Source organism: Pan troglodytes, chromosome 2, assembly GCF_028858775.2.
Source record: "Pan troglodytes isolate AG18354 chromosome 2, NHGRI_mPanTro3-v2.0_pri, whole genome shotgun sequence".
NCBI classification, from domain to species: Eukaryota; Metazoa; Chordata; class Mammalia; order Primates; family Hominidae; genus Pan; species Pan troglodytes.
In genome coordinates, this window is record NC_086015.1 from 54,375,862 (window position 1) to 54,391,382 (window position 15,521).

At 54.9% G+C, this 15,521-nt stretch overlaps 3 protein-coding genes across 6 annotated transcripts; 1 reads left to right on the forward strand and 2 right to left on the reverse strand.

The window, feature by feature from the left end:
• Positions 1-974: 974 nt before the first annotated feature.
• Positions 975-4,192, reverse strand: NPRL2 (NPR2 like, GATOR1 complex subunit). 3 transcript variants are annotated; one of them, XM_001169182.6, is made up of 11 exons: positions 4,063-4,192; positions 3,419-3,510; positions 3,153-3,321; positions 2,874-2,982; positions 2,362-2,498; positions 2,173-2,270; positions 2,015-2,051; positions 1,805-1,898; positions 1,612-1,729; positions 1,246-1,388; positions 975-1,160 (listed from the first exon to the last, which is right to left on the reverse strand). In XM_001169182.6, the coding sequence occupies exons 1-11, from the start codon at positions 4,138-4,140 to the stop codon at positions 1,093-1,095; spliced, it is 1,143 nt and encodes a 380-aa protein (XP_001169182.1). In that variant the 5' UTR covers positions 4,141-4,192; the 3' UTR covers positions 975-1,092. The 3 variants fall into 3 exon arrangements, with proteins under 3 accessions (XP_001169182.1, XP_016796648.1, XP_063661895.1); XM_016941159.3 differs by lacking the exon at positions 4,063-4,192 and adding an exon at positions 3,810-3,965; XM_063805825.1 differs by lacking the exons at positions 1,612-1,729; positions 1,805-1,898; positions 4,063-4,192 and adding an exon at positions 3,810-3,965.
• Positions 4,193-4,916: 724 nt separating this feature from the next.
• On the forward strand, positions 4,917-8,114 carry CYB561D2 (cytochrome b-561 domain containing 2). 2 transcript variants are annotated; one of them, XM_009445544.2, is made up of 3 exons: positions 4,917-5,048; positions 5,497-5,534; positions 6,725-8,114. In XM_009445544.2, the coding sequence occupies exons 1-3, from the start codon at positions 4,922-4,924 to the stop codon at positions 7,226-7,228; spliced, it is 669 nt and encodes a 222-aa protein (XP_009443819.1). In that variant the 5' UTR covers positions 4,917-4,921; the 3' UTR covers positions 7,229-8,114. The 2 variants fall into 2 exon arrangements, with proteins under 2 accessions (XP_009443819.1, XP_054536636.1); XM_054680661.2 differs by lacking the exon at positions 5,497-5,534 and having other exon boundaries at positions 4,924-5,048; positions 6,725-7,553.
• A 118-nt stretch (positions 8,115-8,232) lies between these two features.
• On the reverse strand, positions 8,233-13,134 carry TMEM115 (transmembrane protein 115). Its single transcript, XM_516482.8, has 2 exons — positions 11,696-13,134; positions 8,233-9,030 (listed from the first exon to the last, which is right to left on the reverse strand). The coding sequence occupies exons 1-2, from the start codon at positions 12,544-12,546 to the stop codon at positions 8,826-8,828; spliced, it is 1,056 nt and encodes a 351-aa protein (XP_516482.3). The 5' UTR covers positions 12,547-13,134; the 3' UTR covers positions 8,233-8,825.
• Positions 13,135-15,521: the final 2,387 nt, after the last annotated feature.

The window sequence follows — 15,521 nt, forward strand, 5'->3', positions numbered from 1 at the left end:
TGTCTCAAAAAAAAAAAAAAGCGTATAGACATTACTCCCTTGCATGAGAGGGGCTCTGTGGCTACCTCTGGCCCTCAAAATGTTAGGTGGGATGCCGCTTACTAGCAGCTCTGCAAGATCTACTTCTTGCCCTCTCCTGTACCTCGGGACTTGGATTCTTTCCTCTCCTCCTTGCTTCCCTGAACCTCCCTCATACATTCCAAAGAGGTTTTCACCTCAGAGTTTTGCACTTTGCCTGGAATACTTTTCCTTCAGGGCTCAGTTTACACCTCAGCATGGCCTTTCTTGGCCATTTAATCCAGAGCAGTCCCTGCCTCCAACCCAACTCACTCTTGATCACATCTTTCTTTTTTTGAAATTGAGTCTCCTGTCACCTAGGCTGGAGTGCAGTGGCATGATCTTGGCTCACTGCAACCTCTGCCTCCCAGGTTCAAGTGATTCTCCTGCCTCAGCTTCCTGAGTAGCTGGGATTACAGGTGCGCACCACCACACCTGGCTAATTTTTTGTATTTTTTTTAGTGGAGATGGGGTTTCACTATGTTGGCCAGGCTGTTTTTGAACATCTGACCTCAGGTGATCTGCCCGCTTCAGCCTCCCAAAGTGCTGGGATTATAGGCATGAGCCACCGCACCTGGCTACATCTGCTTCTTTCTAGGTTTATTTATTATTATTATTATTATTGAGATGGGGTCTTGCTCTGTCACCCAGGCTGGGGTGCAGTGATGGGATCACAGCTAAATGTAGCCTCCAACTCGTGGCCTCAAATGATCCCCCCACTTCAGCCTCCTGAGTAGCTGGGGCTACAGGTGAGTCACCGCATCAGGACGATTTTTTTTTTTTTTTGTAATTAACCGGCACTTTTATTTGTCGATTGTCGGTCCTGCCCACCAGATGGCGATCTAGCCCACGGTTCGTGGCTATTTCATTCACTGCTGGGTCTCCCACGGCTGGCCCAGAAACAGCACTCAATAAAGGCTGTTTGAAATGGATGTCTTTATTTACAGAACTAAGAGTCAACCTCTAGACAGTATGACAAGCCTCCTAGTAGGAGGGACTACCCACAGCAATGTGTCCATCCAGTCACTACCAGCCTCACTTCCAGCAGATGATGATGTTGGGGTCATTTTCAAGCCGCTCATCCAGCTCATGGTAGCTCATGCCTGGGTGGGGTGGTGGAGGAGAGATCAGTGGCCTTGGCCTGGCCACCGTGCCCTGAACCCACCCTGACTGCCCGCCTGCCTCCACCTGTCTTGCAGCAGATCTCGTCATAGCTGTGGCAGCCTGTATAAAGCCGGGCAGGGTGGCTCTGCTCTTCCCGAGTCACCCGCACAGGATACTTCTGTAGTCGCCTGATGAGGTTCTTCATAAGCCCGAACTGGATCAGCTTCCTAGGGTGAGGATCAGAGGACAGGGGTGACGCCCTGGCCAGGCCTTCTTTCAGGCAGGCCAACCCTTTCCTGTAGTCTCCCTTCAATTTTGTCTCTGTAGCCCATCATCTCCAGGAAGCCTGCTTGGATTGGCAGTGCCCCATGATCCAGGGCTCCTGAGAGACATAAAGGGTCTAGCTTCCCACAGGTAACTCCCAAATGCCCCAGCAAATTCTCCTCTGACCGTTCATCAACATGCTGCAGCTGCTGGGGGTGGCGGCCAATGAGGTCTCGCACGGTAGTGCCAGGGCTCAGGCTGCAGTATAGCTGGAACACATCCCGGAGACTGGCCCTCTTGTGCCCTGTGGGTGCCAGGGATCAGCTCATCATGTGGCCCTGCCCTCCCCAAGATGGCTTCCCCCAGAACCCACCACTACCTTGCTTGGTCACGTAGGATAGACATGCCTCCTGCAGGGACTTGTCATCTACCAGGTCCTGGACCTTGGGCGTTGGGCAGTATACATTGGAGTACTAGAGGATAGCAGAAGGCATAGGGGCCTGAGTGAGGGGCTTGGGAAGCTGACACAGCCCTGGTCTGGTCCAGCCACATGATCCACTCTCCACTTAACCAAACCCAACTCACCTACCTGGAGGATGGACACCAGTGTCACAACGCCGTAGTACCTGAGAGAGAGAGCTGTGCTCAGCTTCTGAGGACCATGCCTTCCCAACCCTCACACCCAGGGCCCCTGACGTCTTCCCTGGCTGGTGACCTTGTCCCAGGTATGACTGTAGGCCCACTCACAGCAGGTTCTGGATAGCAATGCGCACCAGGTTGAGCTCCACATCTGCCTCTGCTGAAATCTTCTGGATGTGGCGGAACCCATCAATGTAGGGCAGGATCTGGGCAGAGTGGGACAAGGTCAGAAGAAACAGGATGAGGCCAGGGCTGTGGCCAGCCCCAGGTGATGATACCCAGGGAGGGATGGCATACTTGTTGTGTAGTGAGGTCCCACTGTGAGTTGAAGAAATCCTCCTTGTCTTTGGTAAAGACAGGTACATCATACTCCTGGGCCACCGGAGGGTCTGGCCGCTGCTCAATCACCTTCAAGTGGATGGTGTTGGACTCATCTGCAGGGGGCCCCATCCATATCCTCAGTGCCACTTCTTCCAAGAGGTCCTCAATTACCATCCAGGCCTCCCAGCATCCCTTGGGGCAAGCAGGTGCCTCTGGGTAGGGCTAATCTTTCTCTTTTTATGGAGTGAGAAACGGAGGCCCACAAAGGGGAAGGAATTGCCCAAGGGGCAGAGCTGGAGAGCTCTGCTTTCCCCCTACCCCCAGTCCCAGCTCCATCATGCATTGGACCCTGGACATGGGCACCTCAGCCCATGGCTATTTCCTGCCCACCAATGTGTTCATGAGTCTTGTCCTTCTCCCTGACTAGCTGGGCTCACTTTCCCATCTCTCCTCTACCCCTCTGCTGTCCTTGCAGAGGCTGGCCATACCAATGGGCAGAGTGCACCGGCCTGAGGCATTTAGCTCCTCCAGCAAGATGGTCATGATGGGCACCAACTTCTGCTTGCTCTCCTCCGTGGACACGAAGCTGCTCTCTAGCTAGACAGAGCATGGAAAGCATGGTGGGCACATCCCAGGACCCCTGGCTGGTTGGCTGCCCTGAGTCCTGAGCTGGTTTGCAGGGTCCCAGGTTTGGGGGACTTTGGAGACATGGGAACACCTTCCCCAACTCTGCCTGTTGGTAAACCCAAGCCCATCTCATTGCAGACCTCTAGTGTGGTCAGATAGCCAGCCAGCTTTTTAACAATGGGCTCGAGGGCGCAGGTCTTGGCCTGGGCATCACACACGAAGCCCAGGTTGAAGAGGAGAGCATTGCGGCTGTACTTCTTGTGTTCGATGCACACAGGACAGCCGATCAGCTTCTTTTCCATAGCTGTGCTGGATAATTGGAACACAGTCAGGCCCCCAAGCCTGTCCCTTCCTCCTCCTGGGACAACTCCTGCCACCCACCGCTCACCCCGAGCTAGGGTCTCACACAGTGATAAGCTTGTTTTGCAGCTCTGGCTTGGTGATGATATACACTTGGACTGTGTCAAACAGCTCTCGGGAGATGAAGTCTTCAGGGACCTGGGGAGGGGAGTGGCAATGGGCCCCTCAGTGGACATCTGTACTGTGTGTAGTACAAATGGTGACCTCCTCATGCCCCCCAAGCCCAAGTCCTCTTCTCCAGCGTTCCCCTCTCTCCCATCCACTCAGGCCTATTACTTCTTTCTGTTTCCAAACATACGCTATGATCTCACCTCCTTCCTGGCTTCTGCATATGCTGTTCCCTCTACCTGGAACACTTTCTCCTGCCTTATCTAAACTTCCTATGCATCATTTACTCTTCACTCAGTTCAGGGATACTCATGGGTCACCCAACTCACCTTCTGTGGGACCTGGAACCCCCCAACCGGATCCCTACAGCCCGATATCCTACAAACACTGCCAATGTGACGTATGTCTTCCCTGCCACATTGGGAGCCGGGGGCCTGGGTCTGACTATCCTCTAGCCTCACAGTTGTCTGCGAATGAAGTAGCATGCCTGCGTGCAGCACGGGAAACTACTGCCTTCAGGCAGCCAGTTGAGCTCTCGAGAACGTCCCTCTCCCCGCCCAGTCCCGCGAGCCCGGGTGGCACCTGATAGGTGATCTTGGGTCCCAGCGTGGGGTGGAACTCGCTGAAGAATATGCATTCGATGCGGCAGCCGCTGCCCATGGCAATAACCGGGCCCAGGCCCGTAGCTCCTCGTTCCTCGCGCAGAGGCGTCCCCACCTCCTGTGAACACTTGTCAGAGACAGCCTCGAGGCCTGTGTCGCTGGGGCACGCAAGCTTGCCAATCCCTCTGCCCAATGGCGCCTGCGCAGCGCGACTCAGAGGCGTGGCTGGGGCGGGGGACGGTTCGTCCCAGGAAGTCCTGGGTGGGTAGACGTCGCACCCGGAAGTAAAGCGGCTCCGTGACGGAGCGGCGGTGCGCGCGGCAGGGCCCAGAGTATCCCGCTTTCTTTGGAGGAAACCACCGCATCAGATCTGCGCTGCGGGTGAGGCAGGCAAGTCCCTAGCGTGGAGGGGCAGCATGCTGGCAGCACTTGGGGAGGCGGTGCGCTAAGGGATTCACGCTGCAACTGGGACCGCAGCAGGGAACTACAATTTCCATAGTGCTCCGCGCCCTCCCAGCTGGCTCTACTGCCGGCGACGGCGTGGTACACGCTGGGATTTGTAGTCTTACTTGGCTTTGTGCATCCTACCTGGAAGGCCGGCCAGCGATTGGTACCAGTTCAGACGTGGGTACACGTTGACAGGCCGCCGGCCTTCGACTGGCATGTTGTGACCATTCCTGGTGCTGGTCTTGGTACTGTTCTTTCCTACCATAACTTATTGGAAGAGGGTGGCATTCCTGCCTTGCAGCCTTTTCTCCAGTGAGGAGTGAACAGTGGGCACCTGAGATCCTGGCCCACGCTACTATGCTTTCAGGCTACAACCACTAGCACGGCTGACCATGGCCCTTTCTGCGGAGACCGAGTCACACATCTACCGAGCTCTGCGTACTGCTTCTGGCGCTGCCGCCCACCTTGTGGCCCTGGGCTTTACCATCTTTGTGGCTGTGCTTGCCAGGCCTGGCTCCAGTAAGTAGAATTCATAGCTGACTTCTGGGAAGGGAAGGGCCACTGTTCCTGGGGAGGAAGGGCAGTGGGACTTCCGGGAACAGGCCTGGCTGGTTGAGGGAATTCTGTGCTGGAGCGATGAGTGAGGTGGAGCAGGTAGGTGTGGCCAGGGCACACAGAATTCCTGGTTTGTCTTTCCTTCTCTGGGTGCTCCATTTGGCTGCCTCTCAGGAGGTGTAAGGGAAGGAGGGAGGACTGCCAGAGGAGTGGCAAAGCATGGCCTCTGATCCAGGAAGAGGCCAGGAAGAGAGGATAGGTGTGGGGTCAGCTTGTTGCAGAGCAAGAAGGGGCTCACGGTTTGGCAGCACCTCCTTGGGTGATGGGCTGCTGGTATTCCTCAACCCTTAAGGATTGGTATGGCTGGTTTCTTCTTGCCTCAGCCCCATGAGGCCTCCTCTTCTCATTCCAGGCCTGTTCTCCTGGCACCCGGTGCTTATGTCTTTGGCTGTAAGTAGTGGGCCTGGGCAGTTCTTAGGGGTGGGAGCATGGGCATGGTTGGTGGCCCTGGCAGCCTCTGAATCTTTGTCCACATTTAATATCTGTTTGGAAGAGTTGCATGCTCCAACTACTCCTGCCCATGGTATATATTTCAGACTTGAGGCTGGGCACGGTGGCTCATGCCTGTAATCCCAGCACTTAGAGGCCGAGGCGGGCACATCACCTGAGGTCAGGAGATCGAGACCATCTTGGCTAACATGGTGAAACCCCGTCTCTACTAAAAATACAAAAAATTAGCCAGGCATGGTGGCACGCGCCTGTAGTCCCAGCTACTCAGGATGCTGAGGCAGGAGAATCGCATGAACCCAGGAGACGGAGGTTGCAGTGAGCCAAGATTGCGCCACTGCACTCTAACCTCTAACCTAGGCGACAGAGCGAGGCTCTATCTCAAAAAAAAAAACAAATAGCCCAAAAACAAAAAACCCCCCCAAAAAACCAAAAATTAGCTGGGTGTGGTGGCAGGTGCCTGTAATCCCAGTTACTCAGGAGCCTGAGGCAGGAGAATCGCTTGAACCCGGAAGGCGGAGATTTCAGTGAGCCGAGATTAGGCCGCTGCACTCCAGCCTGGGTGACAGAGAGAGACTATCTCCAGAAAAAAAAAAAAAAAAGACTTGAATCAGAGTAATTAAGACCCAGGACCCAGGTCAAATGGGTAAGATTTGTCTAAGCACAATGAGGCTTCACCCACCTCTAGGCAGAAAGCTGAGACATTGCATTTGGATGTACCTCTGTCCCTTTTTACTTTAATTTCTGGTGATGCACCTAACTTTCCCTGAAACAGTGCACCCATGTGGCCAGCTCTTGCCAAGAAATTGTATCCAGCCCCACGTTAGGGAAACAAAGCTTGTGAATCATTTATAACTGCCACATCTCAAACCCTGTGTTTGCTTGGTAACATACCACAGATGACATCTCAGACTGGCACCTAGGAGGAAGTGTGGAGATTATTCAGGGCACATATATCATCCCAGATGGGGTTTTCCACTCTTGCCCCACCAAATGGATAGTCTTGTCAGTGGGGAGAGAAAGAAAAAGGGGAATCAGCCCAGACTCACTGGCAGCTAAGGGTTACATAAAGCCCTCTTCTCCTCTTCTGGGGCAGCACCCTCACTTGAGCTTCCCATCCCCTGTTTCCTCAGTTCTCCTTCCTGATGACCGAGGCACTACTGGTGTTTTCTCCCGAGAGTTCGCTGCTGCACTCCCTCTCACGGAAAGGCCGAGCACGCTGCCACTGGGTGCTGCAGCTGCTGGCCCTGCTGTGTGCACTGCTGGGCCTCGGCCTTGTCATCCTCCACAAAGAGCAGCTTGGCAAAGCCCACCTGGTTACGCGGCATGGGCAGGCAGGGCTGCTGGCTGTGCTGTGGGCAGGGCTGCAGTGCTCAGGTGGGGTGGGGCTGCTCTACCCCAAGCTGCTGCCCCGATGGCCCCTGGCGAAGCTCAAGCTATACCATGCTACTTCTGGGCTGGTGGGCTACCTGCTGGGTAGTGCCAGCCTCTTGCTGGGCATGTGCTCACTCTGGTTCACTGCCTCTGTCACTGGTGTAGCCTGGTACCTGGCTGTATTATGCCCTGTCCTCACCAGCTTGGTCATTATGAACCAGGTGAGCAATGCCTACCTATACCGCAAGAGGATCCAACCATGAGCTCTTCCCAGCCTAGGGAAAGCCTGGATTTGCCCCTCCATGTAGGAGCTGGGCCTAGGGACCTGTTGAACTCTCTCAGCTGAGTCAGGGGACACCTCAGGCACTGGGACAGTTGTGCATTTGGAGGCCCGTGTGTGAATTCCTGCTCCTCATGCTGGAGTGCCTCCCATTTCCTTCCCCTTTCTCTGTCATCCCAGAGGAACATATGCATCATGTGTCTGGATGAAGCTGGGGCTGCAAGACTGCCTCTCCTGCAAGGCAGCTCATACTTGTACTGTATGTTCAGAAATTTCAGGAGAGAAAAAAGTAAAAAATTTGTAAAAAATGACTGAAAAGATTGATGGGAGAAGCAGCCAAGAGTTGGGGATGGTTCTTGTTAATGCCAGCAGCATAGGAAAATGGGCAGCTGGGCAAGATGGGGACCCCCTACCCCCGACCCCTGGCTGCTCCCTGAGGGGCTGAAGCTCTCCTAGCACACAAATCCCCAGGGTCTAGCTGCTGAGCCTCCCAGGCCACTCCGGGCCCTGGCAGGCCCTAGAGCTGTAGCTATGAATGGTACAGCTGTGTGTCCTTTCTGTCCCCCCAGCTGTCTACTGTGCTGGAGTCTCCAGACTGTGGGGGTTAGATACATACAATAACTGGGAGCTGGGGGTGAGTTGTCTCCAGGGGTGGCAAGAACTGAGCATTCTGTCTTAGAGATAAACCATGGGTAAGAACAGCGCCTTATGATGGAGAGGCCCTTATCATCAGATCTAGGCAGGGACAGAAGGCCTCCCAGATTGGGGTTTGGAGGGAAAGAAAAAAGGAGTAAGAGTCTGAGGCAATACTCTTGGAAGGCTGCTTGGCAGTGTGCATGTGGTGGTGGTGGTGGCGGTGGTAGGGAGCTGGGGCAATGGGCTTCTTATCCAGCTGGAGTTACCATGGAGACAATCAAGTCCCTGTCTAACATTGCAGTTGAACGTGATGAGGGGGCTGCACAAGGTGGCCTGACAAGAGCCCAGGAGTCATTCCTCAGAGAACTGCTTTATTGATACTGCGAGCCTGGGCTTGGCTGCCCACTCAAGTGGTCCTGTAGAAAATACCTGGGAGCTGGAGCTGTTCTGGTCCAGAAGCAGTCACCGCCACAGCAGAGGGAAACAAATCCTGACAGGAACAGTCTTTCTGGGGATGGGCAGGGATGTGCAGCCCCAGGTCGGCTCCTGCATTTGCTGGGCCCCCAGAACATTTTTGGCAAATCCTTGCCTTGGCTCAGGGCTCTCGGCAACCAGTTTCAGATGTGAGGGCTGGCCCAGGAGCTGTGGCATCAGTGTCCCTGCAGCCACTTGCCTGGGGCTGCCAGCTGATGTACATTCTTACCTCAGATGAGGGCCTGGACTGGCCGATGCCTCAGAGGCTCCGGGCCTGGCATAGTGGTTGTCTGGAGTTGGAACCAGGTAGCAAGAGTCCTGGGTAGTGTTGGCGAGAAACAGCAGAAGGCCATGGAAAGCCCCAGCAGGCCTTCTTCCCTCTCCTCAGAGCAGTCAGGTGCCCTGGAGTAGCTGAGAGGATGTCAAGGGGGGCTTGGGAGGGGAGGTGCCACACTCAAGGTGGTCTGGAGTTACAGCGTCGGGGGAGCTGCCTCGAAGGTGATTAGACTGGATTCTGGGGCGGCCCCCTTCCCTGGGGGTGTGGGAGCTTTGTCTGAGGGCAGGGGGCTGTCCACCTTGGCCCCAGACTCCTCTTCATCATCATCCATGCTGGGCCAGATGGACTGGTCTTCCACTCTCTTCAGCCGCTCATTGAGTGCCTTCAGGGCCAGTTGCCTGGGGCCAGAGGAGAGAGGAAAGGTCACTCTGGGTTTGGCCTTGGCTCATGCCCTCTACCCTTCCGCAGCAGGCTGACTCCTCACCGTACCACCTAGACTCCTCCCCCAGAATCCTATGTTTCCCCTTCACCATGCAGAGCCTGGGACTCCCCAGAGATTGGTTTAGGACCCACTCTGCCATCAGAATGATAACCCAAAGGCTCTAAGAATCTTCCCTCCATAGCTGAGGCACCTCCGGGGTGGGAAGGTCAGCTGGGTGTCTGCCAGACTGCCCACGAGGCCAGCCACCAGGAATGGTTCTGAGGGTGGTATCTAAGGGTCGGTGGAACTAGTGCCCTAGGGCAGATGGGTGGAACGGCAAGTTCTGGAGTTTCCAGGAGTTTCTGCCTGGGTGCTGGCATCACATCCAAGGGAAGGGTTATTAATTCTCCCCCTCTCCTGGTTAGGGGTATCTTGAGCCTCCTGGCAAGGGTCAGTGGGGAAGGCTGGAACTCAACACCTCCCTTGGCTCTCAGCCCAGGAAGCAGGGCCAACTTGGGTGAGTCTACCCCTCCTAACTGATGCTAATATTCTCCCTCTCAGAAGAACCCCCAAAGCCACCAAGGCCCTTGTTAGAGCAGGGACTTAGCGGAGCCCTTGCAAGAGGAGAAGAAGGAGAAACAGCTCACATGGGTAGGCACAGGCCAGAGCCTACTGCTTCCACAGGGTGGACCCTTAGAGGCCCCACTTTGAGGGCAGGTGGGAAAGTCCAACAGAAGAAGGTTTACACATGTGCTTGGGACCCTGACCCACCAGAAGGTGGCATGCCGCAGCTGCCAGGGAACCGTTTCAACAGTGACCACTGTGGACTCCTATACCTCAGCCTCTCTGTGCCACCAATGTGGGGACAGCCTGTGTAGCCTTTCAGGTTCCAGCTGAGAACCAAAATCTCCACCATGTCAGGGAACATGACAAGAGAGGCAACAAGGGCACGGGTGTAGAAAGCCCTAGCACGCTTCCACCCTGCCTGTCAGTCTCACACATGACAAGTTGGTATAGACAGGACAGTATTTCCCTGCTGCTACCCAGGCTCCCATCCTGATGATGCCCTTGCCAGTTCCATCTAAAGCCTGCCAAGGCAGAGAGCTAGTGTTACGCTAGTCACTTCCTCACAAGGACCAGAGAGACAGATAGGAAACCCTGCCTCCCTCTCCTGGTAGCCCTTTGGAGTTGGGCGTGGCCATGCAGTCAGATGTCAAACTGGCTGGAGGAATAACCGCCACCCCCATGTAAGCTAACAACCATAAGGCTATGCCAAGAACCCGCCTCTTGACCCTCCCTTCCTCCCCACCAACCTGCTTCCCCCCTGTCCATTTTCTTGGGCCTGGGCAGAGGTTTTTGAATGTCCAGCCAACCCTAACATTCCAACACCTCTCAGTGGAGGAGGGGTCCCCACTGGCCTGGCCCCACCTGAATGGCTCTGAGGGACAGCTCAATTCCTACCAGGCCCAGCTCACCTGGCCCCATCTTTAATACCAGCTAAGGTTAAGAGAGACTTCTGTCCTTAGGGCTTATCACCTATAAAGACCCAAGCTCTAGGGCCCAGAATTATGCCCTGCAGCATGCTGTATATACTTTTCAACACCTACCATACCTTGGGCCATAGTGATCTGTGCCCCTTCCCCAGCTGGAACTCCTTCAAGAAAGGAGTGTGTCCCACACTCAATTCCACAGCCCAGTAGAGAGTAAATACAGGGATAACTGCAGCTAAATTCATAGAGCTTCCTGCCACAACCCCATTCACAGGTGAGCAAAAGCAGGAGCCTTGGCAATGCAAAAGACAAAGCCCGTCCCAGATTTTACTACTCGAGTAATTGCCTCAAAACAGTCAGGAATAATGTTGGAAATGGAGCTGTGGATCTTATGAAGGCTGGGACCACTCTGCTGGCTCCACAGATCTGGGAGAGAGAGTAAGCTGAATTTAAAAAGATCCCTCCTGCCCTGGCCAAAGTGCATTCAGTGAAGAATTCAGCTGGGACTCCTGATGCTATGGATAGCTTGGTTTACAGATAATGAAAGGGTCATCGCCACTCCCTGGTGTCAGCAGGCTCCCTCAGTGGGTCATGTAGCCTGTCCCTGGTTTTGGTGACACATGCTTGCTGGAGACGGAGGTAAATGTGGTAATACCCCAAGCTTCCCTCTCAATAAGTAAGTGGCAGAGAAGCACAGCATCTGAGTTAAAGCCCAGGAAGAGGACACAGCATTTGGAAACTGGAGTGGCCCAGATCACCTTTTGAGGACCCCAGGCCTCCTTCCCTGTCCCTTCCTCACAGGGGAAAGTACCAGCAGGTTGCTTCTGGCTCCCACAGGCCCAATGTCTAGGATTCTGAGATTCTGAGGCAAGGCCAGGGTTCTGTGTCCCTCCACTGGGACTTCACAGCACCAAAGGAAACTGCATTTCTTGAGACTTATTAAGTGGCCCGAGTGGTGAGAAAAGTGCCTCGTGGACCCCAGACACCTAACTGCTGAGTTCCTTAAGGCCAAAGACTGATTTTATCTTTCCGGATGTGCCCCAATACCTGACTGTAGGTCTCCACCTATGTACAGCGAACACCTCAACAGATGGCATGTGACTCGACCAGTATGCTCCTAGCTTGACAAGATTTTGGAAAATTTCACAGTACCTTCTCCGCTCGGCGTCTTGAGGGTCTGTGCCTGGCAGGCTGATGGTGATGGAGGATGGGGCACCTACATCGTAGCGCTTCACCGTCTTCTGGCATATCTTTACCTTCACCAGGAGGCCGTGCACCAAGTTCGCCAGCAAACCCACCATAGGCTGCAGGATCTCAGGGAAGAAAGTGGCGAAAGCAAAGTGGTCAGCCATGTCCCCTCGGCCCCGGCTATGGCGCTGGTAGAAGCGAAGATATACCCAACTGGAGAGCAGCCCGAAGCCATAGGAAGCCAGCGCCGGGCTCTGGAGCAGCGTGGCGAGCCGCAGCAGGAGCAGCAGCGCCAGCAGCAGCATGGGCATCACACTGACGCGCACCTGGGGCACTCGCAGGACCACACAGTCCCCCATGGTTTGCTTGAGTGCCACCAGGACACCACCTAGGAAGCCCAAGGCGCCGTGGATACGGACAGTGAACAGGTAGACCAGGTTGAAGGAAGCCATGTAGGTGAGGAGGTAGGCGAAGGCCCCCAGCAGCCCTACAGACACATTCACCACTGAGAAGAAGATGAGCAGCTCCAAGGCCCCCCAGAGGGGCTCCAGCAAACGCCCGGCCACCACCACCGTTGTCAGGCTGATGGCCACGTCCCACACATGCTGCTCCATCAGCCCATGGGTGGCCAGGGTCCAGATCCAGAAATTGGGAGGAAAGAGGTAGCCCGGGGTGACCGCCAGGCAGCCTGTGTCCACGGCGAAGGAGAGCAGGTAGAGGAACAGTACCGCCGCACACAGAGCCTTCACCACCACGCTGGCGCTGGCCAGAATGGCCCCCAAGTGCTGGCGGGCGCCTGGCAGGGCACGTTGCATCTTCCTGGCGGCTGTCGGCCTGAGAAAAGGGTCTGGTAGGCCAGGGGCCTCCCCGGGGCCTCGTCCTAGTCCGGCCCCGATGGGAGGCCCAGGCCCGGCCTAGTCACTGGCCTATGGCCCTGGTAAAGGATCCGCTTCCGATCGGGTGGGGCTCTGGTCCCGAGGGGCCGAGTCGGGCCTTGTTGCCGGGCCGCAGCGTAGGCCCCTCGCCCGGGACCTGAGGGAAGGCCCTGGACGGCTGCGGCACGCCCGCCTACCCACCCTGTAGGCCCCGTGCCAGGCTAGCCTGGTTGGCGTTGATCTCAGGGCTGGGCCTCCTCCATCCACTGCGAGGCCCTTCGGTTCGCAAGGGGACTGGTGCCTCGTTCTGTACCCGAGTCAAGCCTGGTCAGCTCCCGCTCGGCCTGGCTCCTGGCTTCGACCGTACCTCTTTTCTCGGGGGGCCGACAAACAGGGGTGCTGCGCCTGCGCGTCCCCGGCGGCCGCGGGCTGTCCTCTAAGCGCCTGTCTTCCGGCTCCTCTGCATGCTGGGATACGGAGTCCTTGGTTGCAGCCGGGGAAGAGTTGAACAGCGTTCTGGCTAGAACTACAAGTCCCAGGAGGCCATGCGCACGGACCGGTCCCGTTGTGGTGAGCGCGGGGTGTGCTGGGAGTTGTAGTTCTCAGGGACCGTTTCCGTCGGTTCTCAGGAGGTGGGAAGGGATGAATTAGCATCTCTAACCCCTGAAAGCGGCGGTGGGGGTTCGGGAAGCAACACAGCTCTAGCCCCCACACTTGCTGAATTCCCTAGGAAGAGTAGCTCTATTTGTGCATGTACCTCTGAGCGAGTGTGTCCTTGTTGGCTGGCGTGTGGGTAGGTGTCACTGTGTGAGAAACAGAACCTCCGTGGTCTGGTGAATGGGACCTGACCCAGGCTGGAACCCTTGCTCTGCCTCGGAGGCTGTGTGGCATTGGTTGGTTAAGTTCCTGAACCTTTTTGAAACTCAGTTTCATGGGCCATAAAATGTAGATGATGACATGATCTTCCTGTCCTAATAATCAAAGGGGAAAGGCGTGTAAAATGCCAGTCCACCCTGGGTGCTCAGCGAGTGCTGCACATGTTGCCTTTTTTTGTTTGTTTTCTCCCACTTGGAAAAGTTTTTTGTTTGTTATTTCACGTTGCCCTTTTTCCAAGTGAGGTGGACCTGGAGCACGAACCTAGGGCTCCCTCCCGCATAGGGACGAGGCTGGGCAGCCCTCAGTGACCCTCCTCCCCACCAGGGACTTCTGATAACTGCGGAGGATGAGAGGTCTCTCTACAAGCCAGGTCTCTCCACAAGCCTGGGCTAGGCCTGTTCTGGTCCCACTTCATGCCACAGTGGCTTCTGACAGGTTGTGTTCTGTGTCTTTTTTTTTTTTTTTGTATATGGAGTTACTTTTAAAAAACTGTACATATAGGCTGGGCACGGTGGCTCACGCCTGTAATCCCAGCACTCTGGGAGGCCGAGGCGGGCAGATCACCTGAGGTCGGGAGTTTGAGACCAGCCTGACCAACATGGATAAACCTCATCTCTACTAAAAATACAAAATTAGCCAGGCGTGGTGGCACATGCCTGTAATCCCATCTACTCGGGAGGCTGAGGCAGGAGAATCGCTTGAACCCGGGAGGCGGAGGTTGCGGTGAGCCAAGATCATGCCATTGCACTACAGCCTGGGCAATAAGAGCGAAACTTTGTCTCAAAACAAAACAAAACAAAAAGCTGTCCATATAATTAAAATAATTCTATGACAAAGTACTTTTATAAAACACAGGATCCCTTCCTTTCAGCCACTGATTTCAGTGTGTGCTGATGTGTGCATGGCCTACAGGTTAAAAAGGGTGCTGATGCTTTTTTTCTGGGGTCTGGGTTCCCACTGGTTGCCACATCTGGGTAAGGTTGCCAGTTTCAGCAAATCAAAATAAGGATGCTCAGTCAAATTTGAATTCCAGATAAACAATGAGTAATCTTCGAGTATAATCATGTCCCCCTGCCCCCCCTTTTTTTTTTTTTTTGAGACAGCGTCTAGCTTTGTCCAAGGCTGGAGTGCAGTGGCACAATCATAGCTCACTGCCACCTCTAACTCCTGGGCTGAAGGGATCCTCCAGCCTCAGCCTCCTGATTAGCTGCGACTACAGGCACACACTACTGTGCCCAGCTAATTTTTAAAAATTTTTTATTTTGTAGAGACATGGGCAGGGGCGGGGTGGCCATCCTACCCAGGCTGATCTCGAACTCGTGAGCTCAAGCGATCCTCCTGCATCAGCTTCCCAAAGCGTTGGGATTACAGGCATTAGCCACTGTGCCCAGCCCCCAGTTTTTCAGTATAGGTATGTCCCACACAATAGTTGAAACACTTCCATACTAAAAACTCGTTCATGATCTGAAATTCAAAATAGGGTGTTCTGCATTTTATCTTACAACCCTATCCAAGATTGCACGGTCTCTTGCAGGCCATGGGAGCTATCTTGGGGGTTGTGGATTAGGCATTGCTCTGCAGCCGAACCCTGCAGAGGAGACAGAAAAAGTCTCCATCTTGGCTGAGGCCTCGAAGCCCCTTCATCTATTTAGCATCCAAGCTCCCCAACCCTTGGTGGCCACCTCTTCTCTAAAATCTTTGCTGGTTTTTAGCCTTCTCACCTGGGGGGAAAGGCTTTCTCCTCTTAGTTTGCTCATCTGTGGTATGGGGATACACTAGTACCCACCCCAGAGACTGTGGCGAGGACTCAGCCAGGTCAGTGCGGAGTGAGCAGAGTGTTGGGAGGAGAGAGAGGACTGTGGTGGGAAGGCAGGGACACCTGTGCTCTGGTGGTTACAGGTTATAATTCTCTCCACATGAGAAGATCACAAAGGTCACACCTTCTAGGGTGAAAATGAACTAGGGCCTAAGCTTGAGAGGATTCACAAAAATGAAGTTTGGCCTATGGCTCCAGTTTAAGCAGCTGCGGCCTCAAGCTC

Coding starts and splice junctions, on each gene's coding strand:
- TMEM115 (XM_516482.8), bottom strand. CDS start 12,546: ATGCAACGTGCCCTGCCAGGCGCCCGCCAGCACTTGGGGGCCATTCTG. Junction 9,031..11,695: donor CAAGACGCCGAGCGGAGAAG/GTACTGTGAAAT, acceptor CTCTGGCCCCAG/GCAACTGGCCCTGAAGGCAC.
- CYB561D2 (XM_009445544.2), top strand. CDS start 4,922: ATGGCCCTTTCTGCGGAGACCGAGTCACACATCTACCGAGCTCTGCGT. Junction 5,049..5,496: donor GCTTGCCAGGCCTGGCTCCA/GTAAGTAGAATT, acceptor TTCTCATTCCAG/GCCTGTTCTCCTGGCACCCG. Junction 5,535..6,724: donor CGGTGCTTATGTCTTTGGCT/GTAAGTAGTGGG, acceptor CTGTTTCCTCAG/TTCTCCTTCCTGATGACCGA.
- NPRL2 (XM_016941159.3), bottom strand. CDS start 3,965: ATGCTACTTCATTCGCAGACAACTGTGAGGCTAGAGGATAGTCAGACC. Junction 3,322..3,418: donor CAAAACAAGCTTATCACTGT/GTGAGACCCTAG, acceptor CCAATTATCCAG/CACAGCTATGGAAAAGAAGC. Junction 1,389..1,611: donor CTGCAGCATGTTGATGAACG/GTCAGAGGAGAA, acceptor TCCTCACCCTAG/GAAGCTGATCCAGTTCGGGC.